The following is a 26,060-nucleotide window of genomic DNA, read 5'->3' on the forward strand; positions in this document are numbered from 1 at the left end:
AAAGTAAAGTATTATTGGGGGACAGAATATAAAAAGATGGTGATAAATTCAATATAAGGGAATTTTAATATAATGCAAACAAAATTTTATATTATCTGAACTGTTTAACAATAGCTTCATCACTACTTTAGCATTATTTTAAATTACAACTATTTTAAAGTATGATTTGAGAAGACAAAAAGGAAGGGGGGCATATGGGACAGTTTTTTTCTAAATTATTTCACCCTCAATTATTTTAATATCAACTTGAAAAAATCGACATGGTAATCCAAAAATAGAAGACCAACTTGATAATTTGCTTGAGATGATGACAAGCAGAAAATAATATACTAGAGTAACGTTAAATAAGCAAAAATAAGGCAAACAAGAATCAATTTAGGAGGAGAAAACAAAGGGGTCAAACTTGAATTAAAAAAAGGTTTAATTATCGGATACTTTTAGTAACGTGATTGACCTTAGCATCATGCAACTTGGTGTCTATGTCATAACAACCAAAATTATAAAACAATGGTAGGGACATTACCAACTTGTTAATGGTCATTGTTAAACAATTATACGATAAACAAAAAAGAAAAAGAAAATTGATTCAGTTGGTAAAAATTTGACTTATTATTCTACTATACCATGAAAACAAGTCTCACTGCTAATGTAAAAACTAGTAGAAACTTTGTTGATGAACAATATGTAAACAGACACTATTTGAAATCAACAATATGTCTTAATCATAGTGAATTTTCAAAACCCAACTCATTTAAACTTTTGAATATAAAAAAAAAAGTAAAAATAAAACTATTTAGGTAGATGATAACTTCAGGAATTGAATTTTTATGCAAAGAGAAGTGCTAGCAAGTTTTTTTTTTTTTTTTAAAAAAAAAATCAATTGTTATCATCTAAAGAGATTTATTGTGTTATCTTAATTTAATTTCTGGTAAAACTTATAAAGTACCCCTGATTGTAAGTAAAACAATAATAGTAATGGTTTGACCAAAAATGATTAGGTTAGATCACGATCGACTCATTTACAATGGCTGGGATGCATGAATGAAGAAAAGAGATGTTTTCTTTGGTACCAAAGAAACATGAACAACCGAAAAGGAAAAATTAAACAATGCATATGACATCAGCATCTTGTGACTGAGCCTGAATTTTAGGTTAGGCTTCTCCCAAGATCTGAGTCCTGTCCCATCCAGATGCATGGAGTGACTAACTTTGTGTCTTTGGAGGGGACGTGACTGTTTGATCCCAAGACAACCTAAATCCAAAGTTTTACAGCCTTCAACTGTCAGAATGACAAACATTGCTGAAATGTAATATTAAAAAAAAAAAATAATTATTAATCCCTACAGTTTTAATATATTTCAATATAAATCCTTCTAGTTTTCTTCCATTGCTTCACGCCCCTCTAGTTTAGCCTACTTGCAAAATTAACCCCTCTACTTTTGAATGTCCGTAAAGACAATGAGATAGCACTTATAATGTTAAACACGTTGGACCGTAACTACCACTATTAATCTATGCTAAAGTGGAATTATAATTCAACAAATTATCATTAACCAGCCTGTTCTGTTTCGTGTTTCATGTTTTAATATGTTAAATCATAATTTCACCTCACCACAAATATTAACGACCTTACTCACAGATTAGCATATTTAATGTGTCATCTCATTATTTTTTTAGACATGCTCAAAAATTAAAAAGCTAATGTTGGAAACAAGATAAACTAGAGGGACCGCAGGACCTATACCAAAACAAGTTAAAACCATAGAAACCAGTAGTTGTTTTGTCTCTATATTAAATATCTTTGTCAAGAACCTGCAAATTTGCTGACACTGGAAACCCATTTTGCAAGAATTTATAATACTGCTTTTCCAGCGACAGCCTTATTTTAGTTTTGGAACTTGAACTCTCTTCTATTTACAGAAAAACTATAAAGTTTTTCAGCTTCCACCAGACAGACATGAAACATGTGATCCCGTTGTTCTGAAGAGATGGGAGACATGGAACAAAAATGTCTTTACCCTGATTGAAGTGGGAGGAAAATCTTAAGTTTGAAATCCTACTTTAACCAAGATGAATTTTTATAAGGACTATAATTTGAGGGACAAAGTTGCAATTTACGTTAGTTTTTGAAACAAAGTAAACATTATCAGACCTCTAACCTCAAATTAAATAACTAATAACACGGTGACAAGTTGCTTTCCGAAAACTGAGTTTTAACCCACAGCCAATTGATGATATTTTCATATATGCCAGCGTTTCAATTATGACCACCTTCAAAATGGAAGGAAAGATGACATTGGAATAATATGGGAGCCTAAAATAATTACTTCGGGGTGTAAGAATATGTTAAAAATTCCATGCACATCCTGCTAAATAGTTCCTGCTGTTAACTAAAAATGCTGAAATTCTAACTTTGGACTTGAATAATAAATACTAATGACACAAACCACAGCCAGCTGTGCCCTTGTTCTTTTGAAAGTCAATTATGATTATTTACAATTAAGAACAAAAGCGGATGCAAAACTCGCCGATACACACACACACACACATATATATATATCTGGTCAGCTGTCGAACCTGCGATTTCATACAAATGTGGAAGCATAATGGAAGAGAAGAAATGCAGATTTTAACTGAGGACTGAGGTTGAGGAAATAAGAAAAAACCTGGTGTTTTTTGTTCCCATGATCCTCAAAATTTTCTATCCTTTCCACTCAACATCTTGATCCAAATTTACGTGATGCTTCATGTTTCTTGGCCCCATTGGAAAATATCCACGAGTTTCCCAGAGTCATGCAAAGCAACATTTCAAATTCTCTTCACTGTCATACTCCATATAGCGGTAGAAAGGTTTTGATGAAAGAATAGGCAAGTGCTCCTGTGAATACATAACTGTCCACCCTGTCTAGTATTCCACCTGCATGAAAGTTTCGCATGATGTCATTGTGAAGTTCAGGATTTCATATATATAAAAATATAAAATCTATAAAAAGCCATGCTATTCATAAGTCCTGAGGTTACTAGCAGGATCAAATCCATGACCTCTTACTTACAAGGGAACTTGCATGCCACTAGATTACAAGACATAGGTAGGTTCCGTACAATTTTTCTTATTATTATTTTGATATTTCTCCACATATTTGCATTGATCTCCCCACAAACTTTTTAAATTCAATTTTTTTCTACACATTTCACTAGGGTTTAAATGTGAGACAAATAAGTTCAATCTTCTAAAAAAAAAATTTAAATTATCATTTATCCCATATATTGCATGGGGAAAGACATCTAGTTGACAATTTATTTAACCTCCAAACAACTATGGGCAGAAGGAATTACGAGGTTTGATTTGAATGGGCAGCCATGAAGAAACTTCCACCCACATGATCTAGGATTACATGCTAAAAGATGACAAGAATTGCAAGTCTATTTTATATTTATTGCAAATTTTAAAAGTCTGTTCCGATAGTAAAATTAGATGAAAGTTCTAATAATATTTCATCCCTTTTCACTTTGATTTATACGAGACAACAACTCTTCTTTCAGATAAAACAAATAGGGAAACGAATGCTCAAGATCAGTAAATTAGCAAATAAACAATTCCTCGATATTTGAATTGGGCTTCATGGGACACAATCACAAAACAAGACTGGGCAAAATTCGTTCATATACGAATGGAACAATTTCCAGATTCATATGAAACCAATTAGGACTCAACGACCGCACTCATCACATCCAAAATTTCTTTACCATAAATCACTAGTAAATTTGATTTTACTTTGAAGAATTTGGAAATTAAGCAGTTAAGCTCTATTATAGTATTTATATTAGAAATTAGTTAGTCATTATTTTCCGCATGACACAGCATTCCATCTTCTCAATTGGCGCTAAGAAGAAAAGTTGTTCAAAATCCATAAAGTTTCATATAAGTCTATTAGATTCTGTTTTAAAGATAGATGGTTCCAAGAGGAAGTTGGAGAAGAGCCTAAGGCACCATAAGCCCATATCAAGATTAGACCTATTTTTCCTTATTTAAAGAAGATCTGATATCTATTATTAATATTTGCTTTTTATCTAATTTGATTTTCCAAGATTATAAGATTGCCAATAGTAGGGAAAGAAAATCAAGAGATCTAGAACAGGTAAGGTGTATTAAGGATGAAGAGGGAAGAATTTTAGTTACAGATGATGAAATTAAAAATAGATGGGAGACTTATTTTTCTAAACTTTTCAATGATGGAGAGGATTCATCTAGTAACTTGGAGGATTTAGTAACTGGTGAAGGAGAACAAAATTTGTCATTCTATCGAATAATACGTGATAAGGAGGTAAAGGAAGCTCTTAAGAAAATGGCAAATGGTAGAGCCAACGTACCTGATTGTATATCTATCGAAGCGTGGAAATGTTTAGGTGAAGAAGGGGTGAGATGGTTAACTAAGTTATTTAATGTAATTTTACGGTCCAAGAAAATGCCTGATGAGTGGAGGAGAAGTACATTAATTCCTATTTATAAAAATAAAGGAGATATTCAGAATTGTACTAACTATAGAGGGATTAAACTCATGAGCCACACAATGAAATTGTGGGAGAAAGTAATTGAGCACAGGTTGAGATTGGAGACAAGTATTTCTGAGAATCAATTTGGTTTTATGCCAGGTAGATCAACTACAAAGGCGATTTATCTACTAAGGGGATTAATGGAAAAGTATCGTTGTAAAGATAAAGATCTACACATGGTTTTTATTGATTTGGAAAAAGCTTATGACCATATACCAAGAGAAGTGCTTTGGAAAGCGTTGGAAAAAAAGGGAGTATGGATTGCTTATATTAAAGCCATACAAGATATGTATGAGGGGGTAAAAACTAGTATAAGAACGCCTAGTGGTCAAACAAAGGATTTTCCTATAAAGATTGGACTACATCAGGGATCATCTCTGAGTCCTTATTTGTTCAACTTGATTTTAAATGTTTTGACGGAACATATTCAAGAGGAAATCCCGAAATGTATGCTCTTCGCGGATGATATAGTTCTTATAGCAGAAACAAGAGAAGAGGTTATTTGCAAACTTGAGTTATGGAGGAGGACATTGGAGTCAAAAGGTTTTCGTCTGAGTAGAAGTAAGACGGAATATTTATATTGTAAATTTGGTAAATGACTATTCGAAAATAATTTGGAAGTGAAATTGGGAGATCAAATTATACCTCAAGCGGAAAAGTTTAGATATTTGGGAGCCATTATTCAAAATGATAGCGAAATCAGTGGAGATATTTCACATAGAATTCAAGCTGGGTGGTTTAATTGGAGAAAAGCTAAAGGAGTTATTTGTGACCGTAAGGTGCCTAATAAACTTAAAGGAAAGTTTTATCGCACTGCTATCAGACCGGCAATGTTATATAGTAGTGAATGCTGGGCTCTAACGGGACAGCAAGAGCATAAAGTTGGAGTAGCAGAGATAAGAATGTTACGATGGATGTGCGGACATACACGTAAAGATAAAATTCGAAATGAGCACATACGCGAAAAAGTGAGGGTGGCACCTATTGAGGAAAAAATGGTAGAAAATCGGTTGAGATGGTTTGGGCATATACAAAGAAGACCAAGGGAGACACCAGTGAGAAGAGTGGAACATATAACTTTGAGTCCAATTAAGAGAGGTAGAGGAAGGCCTAAGAGAACACTCTTGGAAGTTGTTGAACGTGATCTCTTAATTAATAATATTTCTAAAAGCTTGATAAATGATAAGCACAATGGCGTCTGGCAATCCATATAGCCGACCCCACCTAGTGAGATAAAGGCTTGTTGTTGTTGTTGTTTTTGATTTTCCAAGATTATAGGAAGATATTAGTGATTTGTGTAGATTCTCTTACTCTCATCTCTTCTATATATGTAAACGCTTCTTATGTATAAAATATGAGTGTTGTTCTACCCTAATTATAACATGATATCAGAGCCTTGGTCTGTGATCAATGGCATATAGGACAGCTCTAACAAACCAACTGCTAGTCTTCACCACAAGTGAAGGCACAATATCATCAACCAACGAAGACTCACAAGGTACTGGTTTGAACATGCACAATATGAACTCTCCCTTTGGGATGTTGAGTTCAAGGAACGATTCATTCTCGCAAGCTATAATCATTCATCATCTCAATGACAACAACTACCTCTAATGGTAGCGACATATTTTGATGTTTGTTCGAGGAAAGAATCGCGAGAAATACCTCATAGAGAATCCTCCAAAAATTACAGATGCAAAGTTCGAGTCTTGGTGGGCAGAAAACAATATGATTATGGCCTGGCTTGTGAATTCTATGACTATCGAGATTGGCAAAAATTACCTATTGGCAACTACAACCAAAGAAATATGGGAATCTACAAAGCACACCTACTCAAGCAAGAACACGACTGCCATTTTTCAAGTGAAGCAATTGCTTCAAAATCTCTTGCAAGGAGAGCAATCTGTCACTTAATATTACAGTGCTCTCATTAGGCTATGGCAACAAATTGATATTTACAAGGTCCATGAATGGTCTTGTCAAAAAGATGGGGAGTACTACAGAAAGATAGTCAATCAACAAAGGTGCTGAGTTTCTACTAGGAGTCAATGACTCTTTTGAGGATGTTCGAGGACATATAATGGGCATGAGGCCTCTTCCATCACTAGAAGATGCCTTTAACATGCTTAAATGTGAAGAAAGTCGAAAGATTTTAACTCAAGGACATTCTACACCTTCTTCTACTTCACTCAGCTTCTGCACTTGCTGTCAAAGGAAATCAGGGAGATATGAAGGGTAAGAAGTATGGAAGGTGTGATCACTACAATAAAAATAGACACACTCGAGAAACCTGCTGGAAGCTACATGGCAAGCCTCATAATTTCAAACAGAAATGCAAGGGACCGTCAGTAACCACAACAGAAGCTAAAACTGGGGGATTAAGCACTGAAGAGCTGCTGGTCTTAAGGAAAGTTCTGGAGAAACATTCTGTATCCGCAAAAATATGTGAGAACAATACTCCTTCTGTGACTATGGCACAAGCAGGTACAGCTTTAACTCAAACTCTTAATAGTATGAAAAAATCCAACAATATTTGGATCATCGATTCTAGGGCATCTGATCATGTAATAGGTTTTAGGAATCTGTTTTCTGAATTTAGTGAATTCTCTAAGCATGAAACTGTTGAAGTTGCAAACGGACAGTATGTTGAAGCATTGGGATCTGGCACTGTGATAATCTCTGAAAATATTATGTTGAAGGATGTGTTATATGTACTTGAGATTAAGTGCAGCTTACTATCTGAAAAATGTGTTGCATCTCATGTTACTTTTGACAAAAGTGGCTGTGATTTTCAAGAATTGGCCTTAGGGAGGATGATTGGCAATGCCAAGAAGAGGAATGGGCTCTACTATATCCATGGATTTCCATCAAATAGAAGTTATGGTGTGTTTTTTGTTATGTCTCACGAAGACTTGATATTATGGCACTCTAGGTTAGGCCACCCTAGTCCACATTATTTGCAACTTTTATTTCCAAATATCAATAAAAAGTCAATTTTTGAATTTCATTGTGAGACTTGCCACTTTGCTAAACAAGTTCAAAATTCTTATCCATCCCACAAATATACACCAAGTCACCCTTTTGCTCTCATCCATAATAATGTTTGGGGTCCATCCAAATTTGAAACAAATTCTAAAACAAGATGATTTGTAACATTTATTGATGATCATTCTCGCTTGACTTGGGCATTTCTAATGAAAGAAAAATTCGAAGTTTTCAATATCTTCAAAAACTTCTATTCCTTTGTTCAAAATCAGTTTCAGACTTCATAAAAATTCTTTGAAGTGACAATGGGAGGGAATATGTGAATCTGAATTTTCAAAATTATTTGAAAGAAAAAGGCATAGCACAATGGCGTCTTGCAATCATGTAACACCTCTTGTTGTTGTTGTTGTTTATTTGAAAGAAAAAGGCATACATCATCAAACATCTTGTGTTTACTCACCTCAACAAAATGGTGTGCCTGAAAGAAAAAATAGACATTTACTTGAAGAAGCTAGAGCTATTATGTTTGAAAGTAATGTTCCAAACAAATTTTGGGGGGATGCTATTCTTACATCTACTTATCTTATAAATCGCTTACCCTCCAAAACTTTAAATTTTGCCAAACCCTTTCAAAAGTTCTTTGAAAGTTTTCCTAACTCTCCTCTTACTACCAACATCCCTCAAAAGATTTTTGGGTGCACAGCTTTTGTTTATAATGAGAGCAGGAAAATTGGATACTAAAGCCATAAAATGCATTTTCTTGGGTTATTCTTCCAGTCAAAAAAGGTATAAATGTATTGCTCTTGTCACCAATAAAGTATACGTGACAAGAATGTTCACTTCCTTGAAAAACAACCCTATTAGTCCAAATCACCCATTCAGGGGGAGATTATTGAGAATAAATCTGAGAATAAATCGCTGATTTGCAATGATCATCATTAATATTCCAAATCTGGACAGAAACAGGATGTTCCCCATATATCACTAGATAACACCTTTGAACATACTGACTCCTTTGATTCTACAACCTTACCTCAATATACTGATGTTTCACCAAGAATCAATTCAGATCCTCACCAAACAGACTCTACAAATTCTAGAAATTCCCAAAACAGACCAGAATTTTCAGGATATTAATCCTTTTGAACCTCCTAGCCTGTTCCTTGATGACCTCGAAACTAGGGTGGAGGAACCTAATTGTGCCAGCAAACAAACCCATAATAGAGAAAGAGCTGAACCCATTTCTGTTCCGATGCAAAGCCATGACTCCACACCTAAGGTGAGTCTTGAAGACCTACAATGGCCTATTGCTCTTAGCAAAGCAAAGAGGAGTTGTACCCACATGAAGACATCCGTAGTGAATGTTGAACAAGTGAAAATTCCTAATAGTTTTGAAGAAGCTATATAAAGGGAAGCAGGTTATCGATGAAGAACTAAGGGCACTTTACAAGAATCAAACTTGGAAGATCACCAACTTGCCAAAGGGAAAATCTGTTGTTAGCAGTAGGTGGGTTTTCACTGTGAAATATAACCCTGATGGAAGTATAAACAAATATAAAGCCAAATTAGTTGCAAGGGGTTTCACTCAAACCTATGGCATATACTACCAAGAGACCTTCTCCCCTGTGGTGAAACTCAACTCAGTTAAGGTCTTATTATCACTTGCTGCTAATCTAGATTGCCACTTCACCAATTGGATGTTGGAAATGCATTTCTAAATGGTGATCTAGATGAGGAAGTATACATGGAGATTCCTCTTGGTTTGAGAAATTCTGAAAACTCTCATAAAGTTTGCAAGTTGTACAAATCGCTATGTGGATTAAAGCAATCTCCAAGAGCTTGGTTTGACCAATTCTCTCAAGCTATCAAGTCTTGGGGATACAAACAATGCCAAACAGATGACATGTTGTTTGTCAAGCATCGTGGAGAAAAATTAACAGTCCTTATTGTTTATGTGGATGACATCATGTTGACAGGGAATGATATGGAAGAAATCACTAAACCAAAGGGAAATATGGCAGCAGAATTTGAGATTAAAGATCTTGGTCCCTTAAGATACTTCCTGAGAATGGAAGTGGCAAGAACACAAAAGGGGATTAGTGTATCACAACAGAAATACACTCTAGATTTATTAAAGGAAACAGGGATGTTAGGAGCAAGGCCTGCACATACTCAAATGAAACTAAATCAGAAGTTGACAATTAAACCAAATGGCACAGCAGCAAACAAAGAAAGATACCAAAGGTTAGCGGGAAAACCAATTTGTTTGTCCCACACACGACCTGACATGTGCTTTCCAGTTAGTGTTGAGTCAATTCTTTAGTGCTCCTCAAAAGCAACACATGACAGCAGTTTACAAGATTCTTAGATACTTGAAGAAGACTCCTGGACAAGGACTATTTTTTGCAAAGAATGTCATCAGAAATGTTGAATTATTCACTGATGCAGATTGGGGAGGCTCAAAGAGTGATAGAAGATCAACTATTGGGTATTGTTCCTACGTGAAGGGAAATTTAGTGAGCTGGAGGAGTAAAAAGCAACTGGTAGTGTCAAGAAGTTCAGCACAATCAGAGTATCGAGCCTTATCATTAAGAATATGTGAAGGGATGTGGATTGTTTGTCTCTTGAAGGAATTGAAGATTGATCTGAATGGTTCGATTAAGGTATGGTGTGATAATATGTCAGCCATAAAGATCACTAACAACCCTATTCAACATGACCACATGAAGCATGTGGAAATTGAAAGACACTTTATCAAAGAAAAAATTGAAGCTAACGTGATAGATCTATCTTACATCCTTTCAGGGAACCAGATTGTAGACATTATGACCAAATCCTTGACCCAAAACAAATTTGAAGAACTCAGAAACAAGCTAGGAATGATTAACATCTATTTACCAGCTTGAGAGGGAGTGTTGGATAAGGTCCTAAGGCACCATAGGCTCATATCAAGATTAGACCTATTTTTCTCCATTTAAAGAACTGCTATATGTTATTAATATCTATTTTTTTATCTCTTATCAGCATCTAATTTGATTTGCCAAAAGGAGAGGTATTAGTGATTTGTGTAGATTCTCTTCCTCTCATCTCTTCTATATATGTAAACGCTTATGAATAAAATATGAGTGCTATTCTACCCTAATTATAACAGTAGCTGCATTTGCCATGATAGATTATTTGTTGCTATGAGAACATTTGTTACTAATATAACCTTTAAGCAAATTCCCAAAAATGTTTACAAAGCACTTAAGATTCCAGTGTGAAGAGATGCTATTCAAGAAGAGATGAATGCCTTGAAAAAGAATGGCACATGGGAAATCACACTTGCCAAAGGGTAAGTCCACCATTGGATACAGATGGGTCCTTCCTATCAAACACAATCCAAGGCAAGATTAGTTGCCAAGAGTTTCACTCAAATTTATGGTATGATTCCAAGGAGGCCTTTGCTCTAGTGGCTAAACTCAACACCATTAAGGCATTGATCTCGCTTGCAATCATGATTGGCCACTTTACCAATTAGATGTAAAAAATGCCTTTTTAAATGGCAATTTAGAGGAGGAAGTGTATACAAACTCACAGCATTGGCTCAAACTGTCTATGAAGGATTATGGACAACTAAAAATTGGCTCTAAGAATCCTATGAAGGTTTTGTGTGATAACATGGCTATAATTGGAATGGTTAAAAATCCTATCCATCTGGAAACTGACTGTCACTTTACCAAAGAAAAATTTGATGATAGAATTTTAGAGGTGCCTTGCACACCCACCAATCAATGAGTTGCTGAACTACTAACAAAATCCCTTCCTGCAAAGCAGTTTGAGAATTTCAACGACAAGCTTAGCATGATCAATATCTATAGCCAAGCTTGAGGGGGAGTGTTGAAGAGCGGTGTTCTCTATTCCGTATGGAAGGTGTTGATCTCCTTTTAATTTATTCCAGTTTTATTTAATTGTTTCATTTATTGCTATTTTCCCCGATATTCAATTATTATTTTTTAATATTTAGGATAGAATCTGTTAGACATTTAATCTAAACAGATTTCATTGATTTACCCTAGATTTTATTTTGCTAAGAGGCAGGCTTGTTGTCTTTATATTAGAAACTCCTATTAACTAAAATATAATTATCAGACTCAAAAAAACAGGACTCCCTCCATTAAAAAATGTAAGGCATTTTTTGAGAGTTTGGATATTAAAAAATGTAAGGCGTTTTTAGTCTTTCAAAGTGTAATTATTGCCTTTTTTCCAAAAAGTACCCTTATTGAATAAATTACTTTATATTTATTTTAGGATAAAACACTCCATTAAATAGGGGTAGATATAAAAAGATAGAGTTATTTTGAAAAAAAGTAACTATTTTACTGAGAGAAAGGATTCGGTTAAAAATGCCATACATTTGTGAATGAAGGGAATAGCATTTTCTTCAATTATGTTATGGTAGCAGTGAAAATCATGCTAGCACAAAGGTCAAACCTTGTCAATGTCCCTAACAATTTTTGTAAGGCATAAACAAGTCGTAACCAAATCATCTTGGGTAGGTTTGAGAATCCAAATTAAGCATGAGTATTGGAAGTCAAGAGTACAAGGCAAAATAGGTCTATTTCACAAAATTTAATTGAGGATTCAAACCTTGGAATTTTTAGGTGACAATTGGTTTATACCTTAGACCTTACAGTTGAATTCTAGAGCCTCTTGTGTGTTGGCCCCAAGGTTTCATGAAGGGTTAGATGACTCCAAATATTAAATTTTAATTTTCATCAAACTATGATTAGCATAGAAATTCAAATAACTTAAAGAGGCCTTGAGGCAAAATGAATCTATTGATATTGATCTACATATTTCTCTTTAGGAAATAACCTCAATCTTGCACTTTGCATCCAATGTAGAAGCATATTTTCTACGAGGCTCTCTTTCCTAGGTATCGAGCCTTCATTACTAATTTGGATAAATTCGGCATTCCCAACAACATCCAAGAGGCACTAGAAATACCAACAACAACAACAACAACAAGCCTTTATCCCACTAGGTGGGGTCAGCTACATGGATTGCAAGACGCCATTGTGCTCTATCATTTATCAAGCTTTTAGGAATATTATTAATTAAGAGATCGCGTTCAACAACTTCCAAGAGTGTTCTCTTAGGCCTTCCTCTACCTCTCTTAATCGGACTCAAAGTTATACGTTCCACTCTTCTCATTGGTGCCTCCCTTGGTCTTCTTTGTACATGCCCAAACCATTTCAACCGATTTTCTACCATTTTTTCCTCAATAGATGCCACCCTCACTTTTTCGCATACGTGCTCATTTCGAATTTTATCTTTACGTGTATGTCCGCACATCCATCGTAACATTCTCATCTCTGCTACTCCAACTTTATGCTCTTGCTGTCCTGTTAGAGCCCAGCATTCACTACTATATAACATTGCCGGTCTGATAGCAGTACGACAAAACTTTCCTTTAAGTTTATTAGGCACCTTACGATCGCAAATAACTCCTTTAGCTTTTCTCCAATTAAACCACCCAACTTGAATTCTATGTAGAAATACCAAAATGGAACAATGTAGTCATGAAGGAAAAGAGAGATTTAGAGAATGGAACAATAGATATTAGTGAAAGGCCACGAAGCAAGAAAATTGTTAGCTGTAAATGGATCTTTACCACAAAATATGAGACTGATGATGTAAACTTCTCCTTCTTCCATAAAAGTGTACACAAATGTAGATTGGGGAGGAACCTATCCCGATCGAAGATCAACTTCTTCCTACTTTTGTATAGGAAAATCTAGTTACATGGAAGAGTTAAAAGCAAAGAGTTGTGTCTAAGAGCAATACTGAATCCAAATTAAGGGCATTGGCTAAGGGATAATGGAAGAGCTATGGCAGAGACAAATCTTGGATGTGATAAAAGTCAAAGTGGATTTACCTCTGACGCTCTATTGTGACAACAAGCCTGCTATAAGCATGGCCTTAAATCCTATTCAACATGAAAGATCCAAACATGTGAAGGTAAATAGTCATTTCACCAAAGAAAAAGTGAAAGAAGGAATCATATGTCTAACTTATCTACCTACAAATTTTCAAGCTACATATGCATTAACAAAAGGGCTGCTTAAGCCTAGCTTTGAGAATTGTATAAGCAAATTGAACTTGATTAATATCTATGATCCAACTTAAGGGAGAATGTGAGAAGATTATGTAAATAGGCGTTATTATTATAAAGCATTAATTAATAGTTATTAGGCTTTATTCTATTGTCTTTTCCTCTGATGTCTATATAAACAGTTGTATCTCAATACTCATACATGATGAAGTATTCAACTTTGTCCAAAGGAGAAATTGCTCACTATGAATGTAGATGACATCATCATCACAAGAAGCTAAACAAAAGAAATAACAAACTTGAAGAAAACTCTTGCCAACAATTTTCAAATGACAGATCTCAAACTTTTGAGATGCTTTTTAGAAAGGGAAGTAGCAAGATCATCTAAAGGCATCTTGGTGTCTCAACAAAAATATACTATTGATCTCCACACTAAAACATGATTTCTTAGCTGCAAGCCTATCAAAACTCCTATGGAAACAAATTACAAGCACAAGTTTATGGAAGAAAGCACCCTCATCAACAAAGTAGGCAAACTCATTACTTGTCTCTTATTCCTTGACAGTTGTCTTCCAATAGATGTCACTAGTCAGTATATGAATAAGCCTTGTGAGGAGCAACTGGAGGCATCCCATGACATTATAAGATCCCTCAAAATGTGTTATAGATTTATAATTATGACATGATTAGTTACAATTTTATGGATCAGTTATGCATGTTTCATTTAAACAGTTGGTTAGTGAAAATACAGCCATTTGGGAGGGAATGAGTTAAGCCTATATATACTAAAGCATTTAAGTTGTAATCTTATCCTCAGTGATCAAATAAGGAGTACTCCTTATGTTCCTCAAAATTCTCTCAATCTCTTCTCCTAAATCTCTCTCATTTCTCTCTGCTTCTACCTACCTTCACCGTTCTTCTCTCATTTCCCTATACCTCTCTAATTCCTATCAGTCCAAAACATTCTTACCTATCAGTGGCATCAGAGCATATGCTCCTCAGCTTATCCTCTTCATCTTCATTTACAGTATATGGTCAAGACGTGAAATCAAATCAAGCAAAAAAGTCAAAGAATGGAAGATTGCTTGGTCAAGATTGAAGAAAACAATGGCAACATTGAAGCTTTCACCGAATTAGTAGACGGAATTTCTCAACAACTTCAATTACTGGTGTGAGAACGAGATAACGAGCAGGAAAGAAATCCTCGAAACGGCTTGCATCTTGATCGACATCATGAACACGAATAGCAAAGACGAAGAGACGGCTATGAGCAAAGAGAGTATAGGAGACCTACCCAATTCATGAAAATGGAGTTCCCAAAGTTTACAAGGGAAGATGCAGTTGGCTGGATCTTGAAATGCGAGTGTTACTTTGAACTCAACGAAACACCAGAAGCATCTAAGATCAAAATTGCTAGAATGCATCTTGATCCCAAAGCCTTCCAGTGACATCAGGCATACGAAAAATCTTGGGATGGTATGCGACCAACATGGGATGAGTATTCAGAAGAGATCAAGGATCACATTGGGCCTGTGCACAAGACTTTGATGAGTGACTTTGTCTACCTAAGGCATCGTTAATCACTAGCCAACTATAATGATGAATTCGACATGATTGCTTGTAAACTTCAACAATCAAAGGAGCATCTTGTCGACATATATCTGTTTGGGCTGCGAGACGAGTACGAGGGTCCAGTTGGGCTATTCAAGCCTCGAACCCTAAGAGAAGCTCGAAAGCTAGTTGGAAGACAAGAAATAATGATTCAAAGGCAAAGTGAAAAGAAGATCCAGAGTAAAGGAGGAGGATATGTAGCATCCATAGCATCTGCCACACAAACTTCAACCTAGAGCACATGGAGTTCTTACAAAAACGCACTAATAGGCAATGGGTCCCATGCCAAAGGGAAGTCAGCATCTTTTCCTCAAAAGAATGCATTTTTTAATCAAAAATCGAATTGTAACCTCCTAAAAACCCTTTCTGTGGAAAATGAGGCTGAGAATGGAAGCAAAAATTTGTGCTTTTATTGTCATGAGAAATTTTCCCGAGACCACAAATGTCCACAAAGAGAAAAGCTACAAGTTCATTTTATTGAAGTTCAAAAGACCCAGGAAGAGGTTACTCAGATTGAGGAAAATAGTGAGGCTGAATAAGAGAAAGCTAAACCATTTATTTCTCTTCATGCCATTAATAGGGTAGATGGTGCTTTGTCCATGAGACTTACTGGCTACTGTGGCAAGAAAAAACTCCAGATTCTTATTGATAATGGCAACACCCATGATTTTTTGGATTTTATGTGGCAACAAAGCTAGGATGGCGGCCTGACAGGACTGATGAATCATGGGTGGAAGTGGCTAGGGGAAGGAAGCTCAAGGTCCATGGCATCCGAAGGGGTTTTAAATGGCAAATGCAGGGCTTAAAGTTTACTTCTGATTTTGGAATTCTTGAACTCCATACCTATGATTTAGTACTTGGGCTTGAATGACTCAAAAGTATTAAAAATGCTTTTTAGAATTATGAATCACTAACTATGATTTTTTGGCTTGAAGGGAAATTGTGCAAACTTCAGGCTACTCCTAATACCCTACAAGTAGTGTATCCAAAGATGTTGGAAATTAAGGATTTTTGCACTAATCAAGTATTTTACTGAAAGTAATACCCAAGGGACTCAAGAAGATGGAAATTTTTTCAGTACAGACCTCAACAGAAATTCCAGAGGAGATTTCTTCTACTTTGCAAGGGTTTTCTGATCTTTTTGAAGAACCCAAAGGGTTACCACCTTTTCGTGAGGGGCATGATCACTCTATTGTCCTTCAAGAAAGCACCAATCCCATAAATTTGAAGCCTTACAGATATCCCTCGGCTCAAAAAGACATTATTGAAGGATTAGTAGGAGAATTACTACAAAAAAGGGTCATACAAGAGAGTTCCAGTCCATTTTCTACTCCAATTGTGTTAGTTAACAAGAGGGATGGTACCTAGAGGATGTGCATCCACTGTAGGGAATTGAATAAAAAACAATGAAGAACCAATACCCCATTCCTTTGGTGGAAGACCTCTTTGATGAGTTAAGTGTTGCCAAACGGTTTACAAAGTTGGACTTGAGGGTAGGTTATCATCAGGTCAAAATGGTGCCTCAAGATGTTTCAAACACTACTTTTAAAACACACAATGGGCATTATGAATGGTTAGTTATGTCATTTGGCCTAGCTAATGCTCCAGCAACTTTCCAACGGGCTATGAACAGTATATTTTGTCCTTATTTGAGGAAGTTTGTGTCAGTTTTTTTTTTTTTTAAATATAAATTTATAGTTCTAACCTCAATGATCATGTGCAGCACCTCAAAGAAGTGTTTTCTGTTTTGAGACGGTATCAATTGTTTTATAAAAAAAAGCAAATGTTCTTTGGCAGCAAGTGAAGTTGAGTATTTAGGTCACTTAATTAGTGGTGGTCAAGTCCGAACAAATCCCAAGAAAGTTCAAGCAGTGGCTGAATGGCCTGAACCTATAACTATTAAGCAATTGAGGGCTTTTTTGAGGCTGCCTGGATATTATAGAAGATTCATCAAGGGATATGGAGTCTTAACCAAACCACTAACTCTCTTACTTAAGAAGAATGGATTTGAGTGGTCAAACGTAGCTGCTGCAGTTTTTACTAAACTCAAAGTCCTTATTTCTGCACCCACACTCACCAGTCCAGATTTTTCCAAGCAATTCATAGTTGAAGCTGATGCTTGTGGAGTAGGAGTGGGGGCTCTTCTAATGCCAGAAGGTCAGCCAATTGCATATTTTAGTAAGGGGTTAGCTGAAAGACACGAGCAACTTTCTATATATGAAAAGGAGTTAATAGTTGTGGTCCTAGCTGTGCTTCATTGGCATCAATATCTTGAAAGGAAGCAATTTACAATCAGGTCTGACCAACAAAGTCAGAAATTTTTGCTCGGACAGCAATTAAAGACCTCATTTCAGAAGTTTTGGGTTGTAAAATTAGTTGGATTTGAATGAGATACGATATAAAAAGGGGAATGATAATTCAGTAGCTGATGCTCTTTCTAGAATACCTAAACAGCAGCTGATGCAAATGGTTTTAGACACCTGTTCCCCTGAGTTACCGGACAAAATCAAGGGAAGTTGGGAGAGTGATGCTGTGATTACAGGAATTCATAAGAAAACTCAAGAAAATAATGGTGTGTGGGGGCATTTTTCTTGGGATGGAGATTTGTTGAGAAGAAAAGGGAAGTTGGTGATAGGAAATGATGCTATCTTAAGGCAGCAGATTTTAGAATGGCTGCACTCTAGTTCTCAAGGAGGGCATTCAGGGATTCAAGCCACTTATCACAGGATCAAAGCATTATTTTGGTGGAAAAAAATGATCAATGATGTAACATATTTTATTAAACAGTGTGATACTTGTACTCGCTCTAAGTATGAGGCTATTGCTCCTCCTCGACTATTGCAACCTCTTCCCATTCCAAGTCGAGTATAGGAAAGTATTACTATGGATTTTATTGAAGGACTTCCTAAATCTCATAGTAAGGATACAATTTGGGTAGTAATTGATAGAATGAGTAAGTATGCCCATTATATACCTCTTACTCATCTTTATTCTGCTTCTTATTTACAAACTTCATGGTGCTCCTGCTGAAATAATTAGTAACCATGATCCAATCTTTGTGAGTTCTTTTTGGAAAGAATTTTCACATATTTTAGGGGTCAAACAACAACTTTCTACAGCCTATCACCTTAAATGGATGGGCAATCAGAAGTTTTAAACAGATGTTTGGAGACTTATTTGAGGTGCATGTGTTGGGAGCAACCAAAGGATTGGACCAAGTGGGTTTCGCAAGCTGAATAATGGTACAACACCACATTTCTTACAGCTACTAAAGCAACACCACATGAACTTTTGTATGGTCAAAAAGCCCCTACTCATTGTCCTTATTTGTCTCATAATTCTGATTTGGATGTTTTAGACAAGTCTTTTTCAACAAGAGAAGCTGTAATGAATGTGATAGAGCTGGTGATTCCCAAAAGATTTTCCTATCATTTCCTAAGGCTTACACTAGACAATCTAGGCAGGGAGGTGATTTAGAGAAGACTAAGATCAGTGATCAAGAGGTTTATTTGAAGGTTTATAACTGCAAGATTCAAATGATAAAAGAAAAGTCAGGTTAGGTGTAGCCTAGGATATGGGTAGTGTCAGTAGGGGTAATGACTACTTCTTGACTCTTTAAATATGTACTTCTGTGATGAGGGATGAGAAGGGACTATTGGAGAATTGTGGTCAAGTGAGGAGAGTTCTGGCCTCTCGAATGCCAGATTAGGGGTGGAGAAGATCATCTTTTCTTCATCATTTTATCTTTCTACTTCAGTTTGTATTTATGAGAGACCAGTGTTCGTGTTGCTACTCAGAGGGTATAGTTTATGTTGTTTCATGCTCTATAATTGCCATCTCAGTGGAGTTTCAGTCTTTATTTTGATTGTAATCCCACTCTTTGTTCAGCAATAGTAATTGTTAGTTACATTTACAGTGTATTTTCTGGTTTTGCTTATTTTTAAGCTTAATAGAGTAGAGGGTTGCATCAGAATGTTTTAAAGCATCACCTTCATCAGGCAACCAATTTGATCAAACAGAAGGCTGATTCACATAGGACGGATTGTGAGTTTGCTATTGGTTAGTGGGTTTTTCTCAAGCTAGATATAGGCAAATTTCTTCAGCTGCTAGAAGCACTCAAAAATTGGCTCCACGGTATTTTGGTCCCAACAAGATTATTGACAGAGTTGGTGCAGTGGCTTACAAATTAGAATTGCCACTTGAATCTAGAATACATCCAACCTTTCATGTGTTTCTATTAAAGCTATGTCCTGAACCTAAGGTGAAGCAAAGGCATCCAACCCTTGATTGGCCAAAAATACCACCAGCTTTAGGACCTGAATGTATTTTACAGAAGAGGATTGGTCCAAAGAGAGGGAGGATTGTTACTGAAATTTTGATTAAGTGGAAGCAATTGCCGGATGAAGAAGCGTCTTGGATGGTGTTGCATCAATTCCAGCAAAAATTTCCCCAATTTGTTACCACTGATCCTTGAGGGCAAGGATCTTTTTGAGGGGGTGTTGTTAAAGATTTATAATTATGACATGATTAGTTATAGTTTTATGGGTCGGTTATGCATGTTTCATGTGTGTTTCATTTAAACAGTTGATTAGTGAAAATATAGCCATTGGGAGGGAATGACGTAAGCCTATATATACTAAAGCATTTGAGTTGTAATCTTATCTTCGGTGATCAAATAAGCAGTACTCCTTATGTTCCTCAAATTCTCTCAATCTCTCCACCTAAATCTCTCTCATTTCTCTCTGCTTCTAACCTAACTTCACTGTTCTTCTCCCATATTTCACTATACCTCTCTAGTTCTTGTCAGTCCCACACATTCTTACCTATCAAAATGCACCTAGTAGAAGAATGTTCTTTAAAGGTAGAATTTGGAATCAAAGGGTTTCTGCCTAAGTAGAAATAAAACAGAATATATATGTTGCAAGTTTGACAAAAAGTAAGTTAGAATTGATTTGAAGGCGAAATTGGAGATCAAACCACAACATAAGTGTCAAAGTTCAACTATCTGAGATCGATAATACAAAATGAAGATAAAATTGATGAGGATATTACACATAAATGCAACTTGGGTGGTTGAAATGGAGAAAGACATCAAGAGTAATTGTAATTTCAAAGTACCTACTAAGCTTTAAAGGGAAGTTTTATTGAATTATTGTACAGCTAGTGATGTTACATGGTAGTGAATGTTTACATAGAAGGAAAAACAACCAAAAAAAATTGTGATACCAAAGATGAGGGTGTTGAAATGGATGTGTAGTCACACAAGGAAAGATAATATTCGCAATGACTGTATACAAGGAAAAGTTGGCAGGACATCCATTGAAGAGACATGGTCGAAAATCTTTTAAGGTTGTTCAATTATGTGCAAAAATGGCCTATCAAGGTGCCAATGAGGAGGGTTAAGCATGTGGTTTTTAGCCCTATAAAGAAAGTTAGATAAAGGCCAAGAAGGACACTTAAGGAAGTTATCGAATGAGATCTGTCAATGAATAATATGTCTAAGAATTGGTCATTGATAATTGATATAGTTCAATGGTATTATGTGATTCTTGTAACCAACCTCACTTAGTGGAATAAAATTTGTCATTATTGCCATTGTTGTTGTATTTAGTTAAACCAATTATTTGTTATTGGGGTTGATAGCAACAATCATTTCATCCAAGATGCATATATTTTATTTTCATAATGGATTTACGTCTTTCATTAATGAAAAATTTTTATGTAGCATTGGCTCTAGTTGTTTACCCTTCAAAAGTTCTTGCTTAGGTAGTTCACGCCATACTTGGTGGGATCCATAATAGACTGAAGGTCAGGTATTAGGTATTGTGGCTTGAAACAGTGCAAAAGCCGAATATCAAGCATTGACGGTCGAAACTTGTGAAGGGATTTGACTTGAGCAAATTTCAAGTCAGATGTAATAGACCTATAAAAAGACAATGTGGTAGCATGGGAACCCTAAGTATTGCAAAGAACCTAGTTCAACATGATTGAACTAGACATACTGAGATCATCAGTCACTTTTATCAAGGAAAACATTAATACTGGAGTTATTGAATTAATCTACATGCCAACAAGGACACAAGTGGTAGAAATATTTACTGAGGCCCTGCCAAGAGTAAGAATAGAAAAACTTGGGTGCAAGATGGGAATGATTAATACCAACTCTCCATCTTGAAGCGTTAATAAATCAGCAAGATTATAGGGATGATGATATGAACCAGATTTGGAAATATTTCAAGTCTGGCATGATCTAAATAAATCCTTGCTTGTTTCAAGCATAATGCTTGTGTTTTTGAGGATAAAAGCTGTGTCTTTTGATAACTCATCACATAGTGTTGTCTTTAATATCTCTCTGCTGCACTCATCCCATGGATTCCTCAAGGGCACTCACCTTGACAGGTTGGTACAGAAATTGGGGAGCATTTAAATACCCTACGGTTTCTTGCTAAATTTTATTTCATTGCCTTAGTAAATGAGGACTTTTTATTCTCCTCCTCAGTTTCTTCCCTCTTATTGAAACAAAAATTTGGAGAAATATATAGGAATTTAAAGTTCATGACAAGAATATATGCAAGGAAAATGTTATTACCATGACCAGGTATTAGGGATCCAGAGTCTTTAACACCCGCATCACGTTTAATCATAGATTCAGTAAGGTCGCCAAATACAGATCCAAAGAAATTCAGAACACCAAAAGCCATTGCACTGGGGGGAAAAACCATGGTATCATGAGTGTCAATGCATGTCCACATCCACAGGATATAAAAGATTCCATAAAAAACATGTGAATAATAATCTTGTACTGTAAGGCCATTTACTTGTTGACACGGCTATTACTGAAATGATAAAACTCATTACGCACTTCAATATCTTAAAACAAGTGTTGGCAACAGAAAGGTGCATGACAACCATTTATGCTATCAGTAATATACACTAAACATGCAGGTTATTAAGCAAAAATAACCAACTATTAAGAAAGCAAGAATCATCAATAATATGATTGATTGATATGCTCTTGCTGCAGATCTCCACTTACTGTCATGGTGCCTGGATGCCAAAGGAAGATCCATATTTTCTATTTAAAAGAATAGGACCGTGAGAAGGTAATCACAATTAATTTTCCTGGACATCATGTTGCCAGGAAATCTATGACTGAAATTATTAAAGAAACAATTCTATTAAGTTTGATGCAAATACGTTTAAATAAAAAACCACCAATTAGTCTGAAACGGTAACAATCAGCAAATAAGAAGTTAGTTGTCGTGCCCTATACTACAATCAATCATAAGTGCAATTATATAAGCTTTGTGCAAGTTCAACGTTCCTTTTTTTCTTAAAAAAGAACAAAGCTAAGTAAATTCCAACTCATAAATTTAATTAACCAAATACATAAAATGAGAACATGCCCATAACACTGAAATTAAATTCAGGGCAGGAAGAGTACCTGAACAATGTTGTTGGCCAGCTGAAAACTTTCGACAATATGACAGAAGTAAGTATGCACCCACAGAAGCCTACAATAGTTCCCTCCCATGTCTTTTTGGGGCTTATACTAGTAAGTGGAGTCCTGCCAAATGTCTGCATGGAGGTTAGCATGAATCTCATAATCAAAGACCAGAGATATGAAAAATGAATATTCTACCATCCATTTTCTGCTGCCTCAGCATATCACATGGATCACCGCTAGATAGAATACTGTTATGACACATAGCTGTCTCCTATTAGGAGTAGGCCACAACTATCTTCTCTATAATATGGATATCGTGCTTTTACCAATATTAAGAATAGAGATTCCCTCCCTCCCTCCCTCCCTCTCTCAATCTCACACAAGATCACTCTCTCAATTTTGGTTTTCATGGCATCAAGCCTAAAAGGCATTGCCCTGAAGGTAAAGTCCAACTTAGCATCCTCATCAACCACCATGCCATGCAAACTGCAACACTAAAGGTTTGTTTTTTATATTATGTTATCTTGTATTTAATCTGTTGTGGCTACATATCCCAATTTATGCACTCTTTATGGGAGTAGGCAAGCAGTCAAAGCTTTTTTGATAAGATTCCAAATAGAATTCTTGTAAAGACTTATTCAAAAAGAAAGCGTCGGAAGATAAACCAGGATTCATTTCATTATTATTTGATTCAGTATTTTATTTAGTTTTTTATTTGAATATTTCTTTAGATTTTATTTAGCCATTTAGTTCTTTAAATTTATTCAATATTTTAGATTCTAGGAGATTTTATTTAGTTTTATTTAATTCTCTAGTTATCTAGATTTTATTCATTATTTTAGAATATTTAGCATTATAAATATGACCAGCAACTTAGAAGCTAGCAGATCATCTTATCAATAAAACAGTCTTGTAAACCCTTTAGAGATTCTCTTGAGCGTAGCTATTGAAAAAAATATATAACAAAATCATTGTTATATATCATCTTAATATATTTATTCGTCTAATTTCTTTTTTGTTAAATTGAGCACCTACCAATTTGGCATCAAAGCCATGGTTACTACACATACTGGCCAAAAAACCAACCTTCCTGACAATTCATCCAACATTCCACCCAAAAATCATAACCCACTTGCGCACGATCTAGCACTTATTGCTTTAAAACTGGAGAAGCTTGACTTACTACAAGAAAAAGTAGAGGCCTTAGAAGCTTCTACAATGCAAAGAAATAGAAGAAATCCAAAAAGCTAACAAAGACACCATCACTGGGATGAAGAAAACGAAGAGGAATTAGATTACTACCACAAAAGAGGGCTAGGGCCACTCAACCCAAAATTGAATTTCCTAAATTCAATGAAGGAGACCCTAAAGGATGGATTCTTAAAGCTGAAAAATATTTTTGATATTACCACACTGGAAGAATCAAAAGTTGATATAGCTTCAATGTCTTTAGATGGAGATGCCTTGGATTTGTTCTTATAGTTAAATTCAAAATGCACCTTGCTGTATTGGGGAGAGTAAGTGAAGGCTTTGCAAGACAACTATGGGCCTCCAGAATACCAAAATCTAGACAAACATTTATGCAACATCAGGCAGGCAAGACCAGGCAAGACTAACAGCAAGAATTTGCACAACATTCAACTAGAGTAAAAAATTGGCCTAAACATTGTCTTCTTAGTGTCTTTCTCAGCGAGTTGAAGGAAGAGCCCCATTCTAACATTCGAATTCATAAACCCAGCAGTGAATATCGTGCGCTCACCATTGCTCTAGAATTTGAAGGGAAGATGCTCTCTCATGGACTCAAACCCAACCCGATTCTCTAATACAACCTCCTCAGTCACACGTGATTCGAGTCAGGCACAGAAACCATCTGCTAGATTCCCACCCTCAAGCAAGCCCTAAAGCATACATGGTCCCTTTGTAAGCGGCGTCACCCCCAGCTTCCCTCACACCAGCAAGCACAACTTCTATGGATGCTAAACACCAAAGAAGGAGAGAGATAAAGGATTATGCTTCCATTATGGTGAAAACTTTAGGCCTGGGCATCGATGCAAGGGCTCTTTTTTGTTAACGGAAGTCATAGAAGAAGGCAAGGAGATCATTCCCCCTCTTGAAGATGCCGAACTCATACAAACAAAGCTTGAAGGTGCCGAAATTTCTCTTAATGCCATCTTGAGTAGTAATTCGGGGTCAGCAATGAAACTCTATGGCATGTTATGTTCTCGACAAGTATTATTATTAGTGGATAGTGGGTCCACACATGATTTTATTTCTGATGCATTAGTCCAGGAACTTCATCTCCCTACCCAATCTATTCCTACCTTCGGAGTTCAAATTGGTGACAGTAGTATTGTGCGATGCGACCGAATTTGCAAAAATACAGAAGTGGAACTAATAGGATTGACCATTAAGGAAGATTTTTACCCCTTCACTCTAGAAGGGACCAATTTAATTCTCGATATTAAATGGCTAGCATCCCTTAATATGGTGCAGGCCAATTGGAATCAACTTTTTACAATTTTCTTGCTAAATGGCAAGAGTTATAAGCTTCAAGGAGTCCCTAATAACATGAAAGGTGCTTAATTCAATTCAATGCAACAAATAGATGCTTCTACTTAATCTGACCCATTCCAATATTTCAATCCGAAACCACTACTTGAAGAATTTCCCTCCGTTTTTGAAGAACCCCCTAGTTTGCCTCCATTCAGAAACCACTAACATACCATTCCTTTGCTACCAAGGACAAATCCTCCTAACCTACAACCATATGGGTACCCACACTGTCAAAAAGCAAAAACTGAGAAGCAAGTAGAAGAACTGCTAGCAAAGGGGTATATCCAATCCAATTCCAATCCATTTGCAAGCCCAGTTTTATTAGTTACAAAGAAAGATGAGTTCATGGCACTTCTAAGTAGACCACCAAAAATTGAATAGCCTTACAATTCTAGATAAATATCCAACTCCTAACATTGATAAGTTATTAGATGAATTACATGGGGCTGTCAATTCTTCAAAACTTGATCTTCGTTCTGAATACTACCAAATTCAAATGTTACCAAAGGATATCCATAAAATTGCATTTCACACTCATTCAGGGCACTATGAATTCACAATAATGCCTTTCAGCTTAACTAATGCCCCAGCTACTTTTCAAGCCGCCATGAATGACTTATTTCATCCCTACTTAAGGAAATTTGTATTGGTATTTTTTGATAAAATCTTGGTATATAGTTCCTCTTTTCAACGACACCAGGACCACTTGCACATAGTTTAAAGGCCTTGCAAGAAAATGTGTTTTGTGTTAATTTGAAAAAGATGCTTTATTAGGAGGCCACAAGTTCCCTTTTTGGGGCACAAAATTTCTCC

At 35.9% G+C, this 26,060-nt stretch overlaps 1 protein-coding gene across 6 annotated transcripts in view; it reads right to left on the reverse strand.

Moving 5' to 3' along the window:
- Nucleotides 1–991: 991 nt before the first annotated feature.
- Nucleotides 992–26,060, reverse strand: part of LOC129289583 (phosphatidate cytidylyltransferase 4, chloroplastic) — a 36,799-nt gene continuing 11,730 nt past the window's right edge. For 3 of the 6 annotated variants that reach the window (XM_054926374.1, XM_054926372.1, XM_054926375.1), the window contains exons 5-7: nucleotides 22,692–22,825; nucleotides 21,837–21,952; nucleotides 2,328–2,917 (exon numbers count right to left, since the gene is read on the reverse strand). In XM_054926374.1, coding sequence (XP_054782349.1) covers nucleotides 2,826–2,917; nucleotides 21,837–21,952; nucleotides 22,692–22,825 — 342 coding nt within the window. In that variant the 3' untranslated portion in view covers nucleotides 2,328–2,825. Of the gene's footprint in view, nucleotides 1,253–2,327; nucleotides 2,918–21,836; nucleotides 21,953–22,691; nucleotides 22,826–26,060 lie in introns of those variants that run through there. The other 3 variants (XR_008588172.1, XR_008588171.1, XM_054926376.1) reach the window with 3 other exon arrangements.

Source organism: Prosopis cineraria, unplaced genomic scaffold (genome assembly GCF_029017545.1).
Source record: "Prosopis cineraria cultivar Desert tree isolate PC_DT_omini unplaced genomic scaffold, ASM2901754v1 PC12, whole genome shotgun sequence".
NCBI classification, from domain to species: domain Eukaryota; kingdom Viridiplantae; phylum Streptophyta; class Magnoliopsida; order Fabales; family Fabaceae; genus Prosopis; species Prosopis cineraria.